The 13228-nt window shown below is 40.6% G+C and overlaps 1 protein-coding gene across 1 annotated transcript in view; it reads left to right on the forward strand.

Moving 5' to 3' along the window:
• The first annotated feature begins 34 nt into the window (after positions 1–34).
• The window catches only part of OGDHL (oxoglutarate dehydrogenase L), a 51308-nt gene continuing 38114 nt past the window's right edge, over positions 35–13228 (forward strand). The window contains exons 1-3 of the mRNA XM_056495312.1: positions 35–154; positions 4408–4642; positions 11190–11357. Of these exons, the coding sequence (XP_056351287.1) occupies positions 4436–4642; positions 11190–11357 (375 nt within the window). The 5' untranslated portion in view covers positions 35–154; positions 4408–4435. The remainder of the gene's footprint in view (positions 155–4407; positions 4643–11189; positions 11358–13228) is intronic.

Genomic DNA, 13228 nt, shown 5'->3' on the forward strand with positions numbered 1-13228 from the left:
TGCCGGTGCAGCGCCCGCGGCCCCGCCCCGCCGTGACCTCAGCGCGCGCGCCTCCCGTGACGCAGGTGCGGCCCCCGCCCCGCCGCTCCCTCCCTGCCGTCCCTGCCGTCCCTCCGCGCTCCGCCGATGCGCTGGAGCCCCCGCGCCCCCGCAGGTCTGTGCGCGCCGGTGCGGGGCGGGGGGCGGCGGAGCCGGGCCGGGCCGGGCCGGGCCGCGCGGCAGGGCCCGTGCCCCGCGCAGGCCCCCGGCGCGGCGGGGCCTCTCCCCTGCGGCTGAGGGGCCGCGCCGCAGGCCGGGCCGGGCCCCGGGCGTGGGCCAGCGGAGCGGCTCGGCCCGGCTCGGTCCGGTGATGCCTCAGCCCTGCCGCAGCCCGGAGCGCCGTGCCAGCCGGGCAGCTCCGGCCCCGCTGCGCAGGGTGACCAGGACACCGCGTCCTGGCCTGCGGGGAGGGGCCGCAGCACAGACCCGACCCTCCCCGGGCTGCTGGTAGCCTGGAGTCTGTCATTCCTTTGGTGCCGTAGTGGTGCCGTCCCTCCGGTACCCGCTGAAGCGTTCTTTCAGGGTAGGGTAATAAATCCGTTAAGTTTCATTGCACCGAGACGCCTCCATTGCCCAGGACTCGTGCCGTGCACCTTGCTGGAAAACCTCCTTTCTGTGTGGAGAATTAGGGTTCTCTATACAGCACGGCATTTCTGTGCTGGGGGAAAAGAAACTTTTAGTGCATGGAGGTGTCCCTGAAGTAGCCTTATTTAATAAGATTATTCGCTGCATCTCTTATTTAAATTATCTATGATAATCTTTTGGAGAAACTTTATCATGTTCATCCATTTTTTTTCACTGTCAGCCTTGTTTTACCTGAATTACTCAGTCTTAAAAAGAACTTTAAGAGTGAGCTGTATAGAGAATATTGGGGGACATTACCATGATAGTGAATGAAGAACTATTTTTATCAATTATGGACCAGACTTTTTAACCACCACTTCTGCAGAGCGTAAAGAACATTGGTTAACATTGACAGCAGGACTTCATATATGTTAAGAAACTCAATAAAGGGTACTGGTAATACCAGGAGATTATTGATTCATATGTGCAGTGTATTTATACTGAAAGTGATCTTGAAAAGAGCTGGATAAAAACTTTGTTATCAGAAGTGTCTGCTGTCTGTTCTCCACATGCTTCTGTGACTCTCCAGAAACCTGGGTAGAATAATTCCCAGGACTATCCATGACATTAGGGCACTTATAGAGGTGGAAGTGCCAAGGTGAAAGCCAGGTTGTCGCTTGAGACAGAACAGCTGCAGGAATTTTGAGCTGCTTAGGGCTTTCATCTACTTCTACCATTTTGAGAGTGCTGTGGTGCATTAAATATCAGGTTATTCTTGTGGTTCACTGCTTCTTTCTTATTTTTGACCTCCGGTAGAGATTTAATTAATACCATTCTGTAGGTTGCTCTTAGCTCAGCTTGATCCCTTTCCAATCACTGTTTTCATTTCAGGGGTGGTTTAGGAAACACAGTGAAGTGGAACAGTTCTAGCTCTTCCCAACTCCTGTGTGCTGTCCTGGGTGCCGATTTCTGACTGACAGTCTCAAGGCTGAGTGGGCTGGGATGCTCCATGATCACTCTGGTGGTCTCTGGTTTGTTTAGCTGCTGGCAGCTGACATCTGTGCTGAAGAGTGATGTGTGCAGACGGAAAAACTAGGAAGGAGTCAGGGGTTTTGAGTCAGATTAATCTGTAACTGGATCTGGCTGGAATGACATAGCTCCTGTATGCTTTTATGGATTGCATATTCAGTAGTTACTGCTTGAAGTATGGCTCTGACCCCATTTTGAAATTTAAATGGAACCGGAGGGAAGTGACTGGTACCACTTACAAGCTCTTTGTTTCTGTTATATATTGTGTCATTTGCACTCATTTTCCAATCTCCCTGACAAATTTATCTTATTCTGTGTTCTTTACTAACTTCTAGAAGAAAGAGCTACACATTCTTCAGGCAGACATATTATAAAGACAAAATGTAAAATTACCCATGCTTAAGAAGCTTGCTGCAGCAGTATGATAAACTGAGAAGAGCATTCCTCTCTTTCCCTTCTCTCTCAAGTCTTTACAAAGCACTTTAAGTGAGAGTAGGTAATCCCTTAGAAACGACTGTATGTGTGCAAAGGTTTTGTGGCAGAGGGTGAGATTTGCATGCAGTAAGGTAGGTGCAACAGTGATTTCTATGAGAATGGGCACAGACATAAAGTTGTAAGTGCCATGGTGACCTCTGTTCTTACTATTATAACATGTTGAAGTCTCATCCAGTTTTGCAAAATGACATCATGCACACTTGCTGTTAAATCTTACAGAAAATTATGTATGCAGACAGTATATGAGCTCTGTCAGTGCTCTTACAGTCACTGAGCTCTTACAGGACTTAATCTGCTTCCAAAATGGTGTTTGTGTTTCTGATGGTGTTTGTGTTCCTCCAGTTACCTGGGAGCCCTGGTCAGAGATGGGTGTTGACACAGGTGTTGTAATAAGCTTTGAATCTGTGAAGTGGGAAGTGACAAGGGAATATAAGCTGGTAGGAAAGAACACTGATGAGAGGGGATTCAGCATACCAGTAGCCCAGCTGTTGTCAGTTTGCTGCACATGCCAGGTGGAGAGAGAAGAGTGTGTGGTTTTGAGGAGCTCAGAAGTTTAAATGAGGACTGGGTGCTGGTTTCAGTGACTCTGCCTTGGAAGAGTGATTTCCATATGTCTGGGCACGTGGAAAATATGGCCAAGTGCTTTTTAGCACATCCAGTAGGTGGATGATGGCTGCTGCTCTTAGGAGCTCCAGCTCAGGTCTGCTGGTGGGTGAGAGTGAAAAGGCTGCAGAATCTGTCTTGATAGAATAAACAATGGAATCTGGTATGATCAAAGACAGTTCACTGCTGGGATGATACAGTTAAAGGTAGTGACTAAGAAAAGGATCTAGTCATCAGCTTTTAAAATATATATGGAGCTAAAAATGTGATGCCAAAGAAGAACAAGATCTAATACTGTTTTATATAATAGGAGCCCTTTTTCTTTTTCTTTTTTTTTTTTTTTAAAGGATCAATATTAACTTTTAAATTTGATGATGAAAAATATAGTATTCCTATCCCTCAGAAAATTAGGCATTTTGTAACCATGTATTTTAGTTTTTGAAAGGAGGCTGTAAGAGGAGAAACAGTGAAAAAATAATTTATGGGATTTATATACAGAACATGTTTATGAAATTTTTATGGTATCTGTTTTTGAATTAGAGATAAAGAAATCTTAACATGTAATAGGCAACATTAAAATTTTTTTTCTATAACTCAAAATAACAGTATTGTTTTTAAAAAAAAACTTAAGAGTTCATTTGGCAGCTCAGTACTTTGGTTTTTAGCAATTATTCAGTCACACCAAGCAACAAAAGATCTTGGGTATTACCTTGGACCACATAAATTATTTCTCCAGATGAACAGCTAAACAAATGCGAGGCACTTTGGAGTTAAAGCTGAATTTTACTTCTTCAAAATTAATACCTTATACCTCATGTTATTGTAGCTTTCCAAATACTTTTTAAATGAAAACAAAATGAACAATTTATTTTCACATTATTGCTCTTTCTTTGCAGTTTTAGCAACTTCACCATTAAGATTATATTATTTCAGGACTAATTTTAAGATGCATTTGTTCTTTTTTATTTTCGAGGTAAGCTCTGATTCCCTTTGCTAGCACTGGAGCTGATGGTGTTCAGCATTCAGAAGATTCAGCCCTTATTGTAGGAAATTGAATTGGAAAATTGAATTTCTTAATTCAAAATTGCATGGAATCTACTATCCTTGTTACAAACCTCATAAGAGATCATTGGAAGCACAAGATAAATGTTGCCAGTTAGGAAAACAAATTAAAGTGAGCCTTTTCTCAGTGTTTCACTGTTTGGTTGAAGGCTAATGTCAATATAAACACTTGACTGACACTTCTAATTACTTAGTCAGCTCCATTAGTCGTGGCAGAAATTTGGGCTTTTTGTTTTCTGCAGGACCTATGTCTCAGTGTTTGCTGACCCCACCCCAGTGTGACTGGGCAAAAGGCCACAGCTTTCCACACAGAGAGGGTTGCCAGGAGCTCCAGAGTGGTCAATGATTAGCAGCCCCGTTTGTTCCAGGGGACTGGGCCCGGGGGCAGGAGGTGCAAGTGGTGATTGCCTCAGGGAGCAGGGTGCCTGCTGTGGGGATGGGCAGCAGCAGCCTCTCCACTTCTGTGGCTGTGACTGCAGGGAGCTTCCTGCCTAGGCCTGAGCTTTGTGCTAGAGCACTTGTAGCCAGAAACCTCGGTTTTTGCTGTGAGGCTGAAATGTGTCTGCAATTCATTGGCACTTTTTCTGATTAAGTTTGGTTTTATTTTATTAATAGACTTGGATCGTCTGGCTAATAAACAAACATGAGTCATCTGAAGTTGTTTGCAGCTGTACTGAAGAGTCATGGCTTTAAACTTCTGGAAAAACAGGATATAGCCAGAAGGGCATTTTTACATGGCCAACGGTATTTTTCATCAGGAACCTCAGAGCCGTTCCTGAGTGGGAGTAATTCCAATTATGTGGAGGAAATGTACTATGCATGGCTTGAAAACCCTAAAAGTGTACATAAGGTAAGTCTAAAACTTGACTGTAATGCTGGGTTAGGAGTGGAAAAGGTTTCTTTTGCTTTTTTGCTTGCTTTTTTAATAAAAAGTTCAGAAAAAGGTCTTGTGTGAAATGAAAAACGTGAAATTAATTTCCCACCTATTGACTGGTGTAAGATGTGATATTGCAGCTATAGAAGTACAGAGGAGGCACAGGCATGGTGAGTAGAGCAGAAAGAATGAGAAGTTCGGACCAGAAATAAAAAGCTGCTCTGAAACTTTATTCCTCCATTGAAATGCTGGTCTAGCGGTCAATTAAGTAATTAGTTACATTCAGAAGACCCAAGAATAAAATAATTTTTTGGTTCATGGTAAGGCTGTATCAGAGAATATGCTGTATTTAAATAATATGTGTTGATGTTGGTACTTCTAAACTGTGTAAAGAAGATGAATGTTCAGTTGCCTTTGGATTAAACTGTGGCAGTTGCAACCTTAAAACCAAATCTGAAATTGTTAGAATATTTTTCTGAAGCATCTTGAAAAGTATTTTGTTTTTTGTCTCTCCTTCTCTCTTCAGGCAGTAGACATTTGTTTGCTTTTCTAAAAACCCTATTACCCAAATCCTTTCTTGTGGGCAAAATACATAGACTTATTTTTTAACAAGCTTTCTGCTGACAAAGAGGGCTCTGTTATGGTGATACATGTATAGTAACTTAAGAAGTCAGTGAGAAGTCTGATCAATTCTAAGTCAGACAAGTCATTTTCCAGGAAGTAATGTGAATTGTGCCCCAAACCCAAATGTTTACCAAATTGGTTGTCTGTTCCCTTATTCTCGAGGCACGTTTATCAAAATGTCACTTAGAAGTTGTTGTTCTAAGTCTGATGATCTGTCTGGAGTGTGAGGAAGTGACGAATGCCGAGGGCAGAAACAAATAAGGAAACCAAAAAGGGTGGATTTGTAGCTGTTTTTTTTTTTCCTTTGGATATTGTGTATGAACTAAGCCTTTTTGACAGGTGACATTCACTGCCAACCCTGAGGACTGACTTATTCACATAGTAGGTTAATGCTAGGTCTTTTATGTTACACCTGAACTTGGGATAGAGAAATCTTCTCCAGGAGTGGCTCTTTCTCATCTGACTTTGAGCCCTTGTCCTGTAGCTGCCAGCTGAGCTCCACCAGTGTGGGGTGGGGTAGCACATTGTGTGGGTGCACTGAATTTCTGCAAAGCCCAAAGTGATGTGTCAAGGCTGTAGATCGATACCAGCCCTTTTACACCGAGAATACTGAAGGGATGAACTCATGCATAAGGAGTGTGTGCTGACATCAAGGTGACATCTTGTTTTTCATCGTATTCACATTATGTTGGCTTCTGGCTGACTTCTTTCCCTGCAGATGAATGAAGTTCCTGGTTCAGCCCCTGTCCAGTGGAATGCATTTTGCTGCTGGGAAGCCCTGCAGGCATCTCTGCGGATGGGAAGATCCGCTCGGTGCGGGCCGGGGAGCGCAGAGCCCGGCGCGGCCGGGAGCTGGCCAGGGTGCTGAACCGGGCGGCCAGGAGGCGCACACCTGCGCCTTAGGATTGCTGCTCGGGGCAGGCGGAAACGCTGAAAGTCCTGCCCAAAGCCCTCCAATTCATCTGGCAGTTCAGGCGCAGCCTGATAATGGATCCTTTTGAGGTGATACAGGTTGTGGGTTGAACAGCAAGCAGTAGATCAGCACCAGTGAGTTGACAGAGGAATGTAGGGTGTGGCCTAGGGAGTGGGTCCCTGGTGATCCAAGAAGCATTTTTGTCGTGATTTAATCCCATCTGGCAACCATGCAGCCACTTGTGCTTTCTCACATGCGTGAATGGGGGAAAGAATCAGCAGAATAGAAGTGGAAAAACTTGTGGATGGAGATAAAGACAGTTTAACAAGGAATGCAAAAGCTTCATGCACAAGCAAACCAAAACAAAACAAGGAATTAATTCACCAATTCCCCTGGGCAGGCAGGTGCTCAGCCATCCCCAGGACAGCAGGGCTCCAACACATGTAATGGTGACTTGGGAAGAGAAACACTGTCACTCCGAATGTCTCCCCTTCCTTCTTCTTTCCCCATGCTGAACACGATGTGGTTTGGAATATCCCTTAGGTCAGCTGGGGCCAGTTGTCCTGGCTGTGTCCCTCCCAACTCCATGTGTACCCCCAGCCTCCTCATTGGTGGGGTGAGGAGCAGAAAGGCCTTGACACTGTGTAAGCTCTGCTCAGCAATAGCAAAAAGTGTCTATGTTGCCAGCCCCAAACTAGTTACTGTGCAATTATATACCCTAGCCCAAAACAGCACAATTATAAAACTCTGTGAATTCTTTTCTAGGTTAACTGTGTTTAATAAACTTGCGACAGTAACAAACTGAAGTAAATTCACTGTGTCCCTGATTTATGAGGCTTGAAAGAATAACATGGATGAAAATAACAGATTACAGCTAGTCTTGACTAAATTATTAATTTTTCAGAGCCTGTGTAAAAAGGGGAGGAGGAGAAGAATGCCAATTAATTTTACTTTTTCATCAACAAAATTAATTTTTGGTTTCTTGAAAACCAACTCATTTCATTGGCCGAAAGCTGCAAATACCTTCCCAAGACGTTTGTTGCCAGAAATTGTTCTGTTTGAGTTTTCATATAACAAGTTTAAAATGTTAAGGGTTGAAATCACCCTGTTTTCTTAAAAATACAGAAAAATTTGTGCTGTGATTTTGACTGTAGAGTTGTGTGTTTGTCATTTGAGTATGGAAAGGAGAGGAAGTGTTGGAAAATTAACGTCAAGAGATGTTACCAAGTGGTGTTGACTATGATTTTGTTAATGATTTGGCTCTCTGCAGGCCACTCGTTTTTGCTGTTTTATTCAGTATGTCCAGCATGGTCTAGAGAACAAGGTTATGCATTTAGACATTGCATTCTCTTTCCTCATTTTCCTTTTTACACTCTTTTTCTCTTCATTGATAACTTCTCTTCATTTCTTCTTAGATAACCCTTTTTCATAGGGGATATGCCTCCTCATTGATTAGGTGGAAAAGCTTGATTATTCCTGGGCTTTAAAAGTCATACTCTATTCATTTGTACTTAAAAAGTCCAACTAATCAGGGCTCCTGAACTGATTTCCCTCTCAGAAGATTTGACTGGACATGCTTATTTACAGCTGTTTGAAATATGGCTGTCACATTCCAATGACCATATGCAGTGTTTCTAAGTATTTCTTCTTTCTGTGTATATCATGGTTGCATATCAGGGAATATGCATGTGTGTGTATATATATAAAAGAGTTTTTATTCTTTGTACAAATCCATTTTCCTTGCCTTTTGAATTTCCTATTGTCAGAGTAGCCGAAACAACAATCAGAATAAAATGACGTGGGCTCTGAAAAAGGCATCATTATTTCTCCTTGAAGCTTGGTGTCAGGGCCATAGATCATAAGAGAGAAGCTTGACAAGGCTCAGTTATTACTATCACAAGATTAATTACAAAACTGCATGGTTGGCTATGGAGTACATAATGCCTGCCATGTTATCCTGTGTGCAGCCGCTCTGCCGTGAGTGTGTTACCACCTCCTTGTTTATGGACTAGGAAAAGAATGTGAAGGTTTGTTTTACTTTGACTTTATTTTATTAATTTGCTTTTAAAAATAGTGTAGTGGTGCTCAGTGTATGTCTTCTAAGGTGTTAGTGTCATCACTGCAGTTGATGAATATTGTGATGGCACTAGGAAAAAAATCCCAAACCATCAAGATAAAGCATATGCTACTTGTTGTTCTAATTACAACACTGTTTATTATTTAACAGTGAAGTGTTGCCACTGAATCACTTGAGTTGCATTATATTACTTGAGAAATAATGGTTAACTACAATATAGATACACTGGCAGAAGGAAATAAAATGTATAATTTATGGCTATAGTAATTTTGTCTTTTTTTTTTGTGAATGTATTTTTGTCTTATAAATGTCCTCTGCCATTTTTTTTAAGAACTTTACTAATTTAGTTGAGAAACTGCAGGTTTTCTGTGAGAGGAAGTTGGTCTTCTATCTGTTTGGTCACATGGCAAATGCTGTTGCCAAAGACTGACATTGATACACAGAACTTGAAGACTATAATCTGGTATCAATCTTGAAAGACACTATAGAAATTTGTAAAGGCTTTGATGGATGTGTATCTAGTAAAAACTAATTTTCTGTAGCCAAATGATGTATTTTCCCTCCCCTCTGATTAAATGTCAAGCCTGTCCAACAAATCAATAAGTTCAAAAATGTGATAGGAAAAAATAGTCTGGGTCCATTCTGTCTCAGCTGGCTGCATCTTCAGATGGAAACATTTTCTTGATATTTGTGAGTTTGCATGAAGAAAGAGCCCTATACTGATTCTCCTTAAACAGATCACTTCTTGGGCAAGTCTGTTTGGAGTTTAACAACTCTCTCAGCAGAGCACTTGTCTAAAAACCCATTCAGTTGTTTGTGGGGCTCTGCTGTGATAATTTTTACATTTAAATGAAAGTTTTTACAATGGAATAGTTATCGTCATTGTATGTGTATCATGCAATTACAAAAAGGAAGAAACCTTAACATAAGCAAAGCAAATTCTTTATTAAAACTTCGAATGTGAGAGATGTCATGGATCCAAATGTGTGTTTGTAATTTCCTAATTTAATGTTCAATGAAAATTTATAACTCTGTATTACCCAAATAATTCCTCCAGTCTAAGTAACTTTAGTAGTTTTTAAAAGGGGTTATGATTGTTTTTCACTGTCAGGGGTCTCCAGACTCTCAGATTGGGTGCTGTGTAGGCATGGAATAACAATACTGTTCTTAAAACAGACCAAGAAGGTTTATAGAGAGAATCCCAGCTGAAATACAGTCACACTAATAGGCTCTTGTAGACCATTATAGGATGTAAATTCAGACTTCTAATTTCAGTTTGGCTGCCACGATGTCAAGGTAAGAAGAATATAGGAAACAGGCATAAATAAGAGAAGGAAGGAGGAATGAATTCTTCATCAATGTGTCTGGAACTGGCCACCACACATGATCTGTCTGTCTTAATTTGTCAGGGCAAATAAAAGTCAGGCTATGTTTAGATAAGCCTGTGTAAGAGCAGGATGATAAATTAAGTGTACTGTATTTGTACTGATGAAGCTTTGTATGAATAAAGAAGTAAGAGGGGTGCATTAATTAAAGCAATGTTTCTTGGCCTCATGCTAATGACGAGATTCTCACACACAGGTTCAGTGAATCCCCCCACTTCCACAACTTGAACTTGGAAGGTTGGGTGATGTTTAGCTCCTTTATGCTGCTCCTCTTGTGATGTTTCTGAACAGCTTAGAGCTTTTAGAAATTTCATATAACCAGAATAACCAGTATGAAGGCGTTTTGTTAATGAAAACAGAAAGGATTTTGTAAATTTTTCTTGTCATGCTATGCTTGTATTACTTTGATTGATATTATTTTGATTCTTTTGTGGGTTCTGTAATGCATTTATTAAGTAATCTTTTAAAAATAATTGCTTTAGACTACTTTTTCTTTTTTTCTAACCCTTGGTTCTTTGAAATGTAATGGAAATTTGTGAGGCTTGCAGCCTTGCAGAAATTTCTATTGCAGTTCTTCTATTCTGGTCACAAAGACACACAAGTTTTTAAATAGCTTCCTTTTTGTTTTCTTAGGTTAGCTGGCTGAAGGAAGTGTTTTACACAGACTTCCTTCTTTGCTGAGTAGAGGTGTCATGTGTTTTGTCACATTCTACTGCTCTCTGTTAGCATTCATGTATCTGATACTATTCTAACCTGGCACAGTGACCACACTATCAGAATGAAAACAGTTCAGGAAAATAAGATTCAGGCATGTGTGAGTGAAGTAGCTTGTGTAAAAGCACAGGAGGAAATAAAAGGATCGTTTGGTAGTTGTTATTCAGTTTCTGAGATAAGTACTTTTCTAAAATTATAACTTGCACCTGAAACCAGGCCCATAATTTCTTTCATGGTGAGGTAACCTAAGCTGGTGAGGAAGGCATCTTCGAACAAAGTCTCACTCAAAAAAGCTTTAATTGCTTTTAAAGTTTCTTCAAGGAAAGCTATTAAGGACTGATTCTGATTTAGCATCATCAGTGAGTGTCTTGAAGTACCATCAGTTCTATAAGTGTCATTAAAGGAAAGGATTAATTTAGTTTATTAAGGTTCTTTGTTTTATAGGCTTGGTAGCTTTTTACCAGCAGCATTTTACTGTACCCATTCTTGGCTGCCTGAATAAACAGCACAATTAAAAAAAGCTGCGTGAATGGAAAATATGTGAAGATGCTTTAGAGATCTGTGTGCTGGAGAGTTTTCTGCTGAGCAAGCTCAGTGTAAGAAATGAGAGGGAAAATATTCTGTGTAAATATAACACACAGTTGCTACTGAGACTGGGATTTAACAGTGCTCTCTTTTTTTGCTGTCTGTTAGTGATGTTTAACATTGTAATGCAGTGAGGTTCCATTTGCAGCTTGAAAGAGCTGCTTTGGATTAGACTTTTGTTTGAGGTAGTAAACATTTCTCATTCTTCTCTGTACATGTGTCCAGTCGTGGGATGTGTTTTTCCGAAGTGCTGGCCCAGCAGCCCATCTGCCAGCTCAGCAGGAAGGAAAGGCATCATTTCTGCAGAGCCATGGCCTGGCCCCCACACCAGGGAAGGCTGAAAAGCTTGTTGAAGACCACCTTGCTGTGCAGTCCTTGATAAGAGCATACCAAGTAAGTGTATTCTGGGGTAGGTGTGGGAAGGCCTCTTTTTTGCAAACAGCCTTCTTCCTTTTAATGTTCTTGTTTGTATTCCGGTCTTAACTGTTGTCTTGCTTCTGATCCAGAATGCCTTGAATAGACAGCTTTTCTTTCCAACACAGTGTCTAAACATGGAAGTGTTGGATTCAGGCTGGGGTGATCTTCTAATCTTTAACAAACTCATAATTCAGATTACCCACAGACCTGATGTTGGTCATCTGACTTAACCCGGAAGGACCTTATGGAGATGGTAGTTTGTGAAAGTCTGCCTTCATCTCTGGAAATGTTTGTACTGCAGTTCTAAATGTTACTGCCATTCTTTAAGAGAGAATGGAATATACTTAGCTTCTCATACATCTAAGCTGAATCTTGAGATTCCTGATTTGAGTGGGATTATAGGTAAAAAGAGAGAGGAGAAATGATGATTTAACCAGAAACTGCATTTTGGGAAGCTGACAGTACTGAATTTGGGTTAACTCTGATGGATTCTTTTAGAGAGCTGTTCATCAAAATTGATTTTGTTTCACACTCTGATTTTTAACCCTTTTATTAAATTAAGAAATTAAGTCTAATTTCATTATTTTTCCTCTAAAAGAAGGAATTAGGAAACAGGACAGTGGGTTTTGATAGATGTTTTCCAAATGAAAAACAAGTTTAAATATTTTTGCTTAGGCTTGTATTTGATATCTTAGTTTCAATAAAAGGCTTAAAAATGGTGTTAAACACCTCCCCCTCCTCCCCCCCCCCCCCCAAAATAACCAACCCATACAATTAGATCTGTGTTTAACAAAATATTTCACAGGTATTTTTTAAATTAGTAACTTTCCAAGAAGTTTCCTACAGTTTGATTTGAGCAGATCTGTTCCTACCTGCCCTAAATATTTTAAATCCTGTTTGGTGTTACAAGAGGAATAGAAGAGGACCTTCTTAAAAGACCTTTTTTTGCACACATTGCATTGTCACCATTGAGTTGGAAGGTTGTTGTAGAAGAGTAAAAATGTTTGTGAATATAAAGAATGGGTGAAATTTACTTAGAAATAGATAAATAGAAAATAACCAATTTTGCAGTAAAATTTTGGTGAAGAATTAGAGAAAAATGGAGAATGTTAGGCTGCTTTGACACCATTTACTTGAAAATAGTTCAGGGATTGCCATTTTGCTCCCTGTATTTTTCAAATGATGGAACAGAAATGTCTGTAGAAATGGCAGGCACCCATGTGTCTGCAACAAACAGCCACAGAGGATTGCCTAAGGCAACTGTCTGCTTTTAAAAGGTATTTAGTACCCTCTAAATTCAGTGTTGAAGGGGTATGATAATTTGTGACCTTCCTTTCCCTGATAATGAAATGAAATGGAGAAGGATACAGCATTTTCATTTCTCAAATCTGTCAGTGTTTTATGGTTTTTGTGGTAAACTGCTTTGTAGTGTGTTGAGCTGGACTTTGAGAAGGCAGTTAATCTATTGCTTGCTCTAACAGAGAGCACTGGGCACACTGAAAGAAGGATTTTCAGTGGAATGTGTGTGCTTAACAAAAGCGAGGCCAGAGAAATCAAGGTCTAGTTTCTGGTAGCCTGTACTTGCATTTTGTCATCTGGCAATCAGTGAAAATTTTCTGTATGTGTATTTTTACAAGGTTGATCTCAGATTTTTGCAGATGTTGCTATTTTCTGTTTTCAGTGAAAGTAGTAGAACTTATTTAAAAATGTCTTGATATTGTGGAAAACTGTCTTTTAAAGACTAAACTTTTCCTGGAATATTATGGCATAGCATATACTGATCTGATACTTTCTGGATTTTGGCATTCCTGCTGATCTTCTTCCTCTTCCTGGTAATACTGAAGAGC

This window comes from Oenanthe melanoleuca, chromosome 6 (genome assembly GCF_029582105.1).
Source record: "Oenanthe melanoleuca isolate GR-GAL-2019-014 chromosome 6, OMel1.0, whole genome shotgun sequence".
NCBI lineage: Eukaryota > Metazoa > Chordata > Aves > Passeriformes > Muscicapidae > Oenanthe > Oenanthe melanoleuca.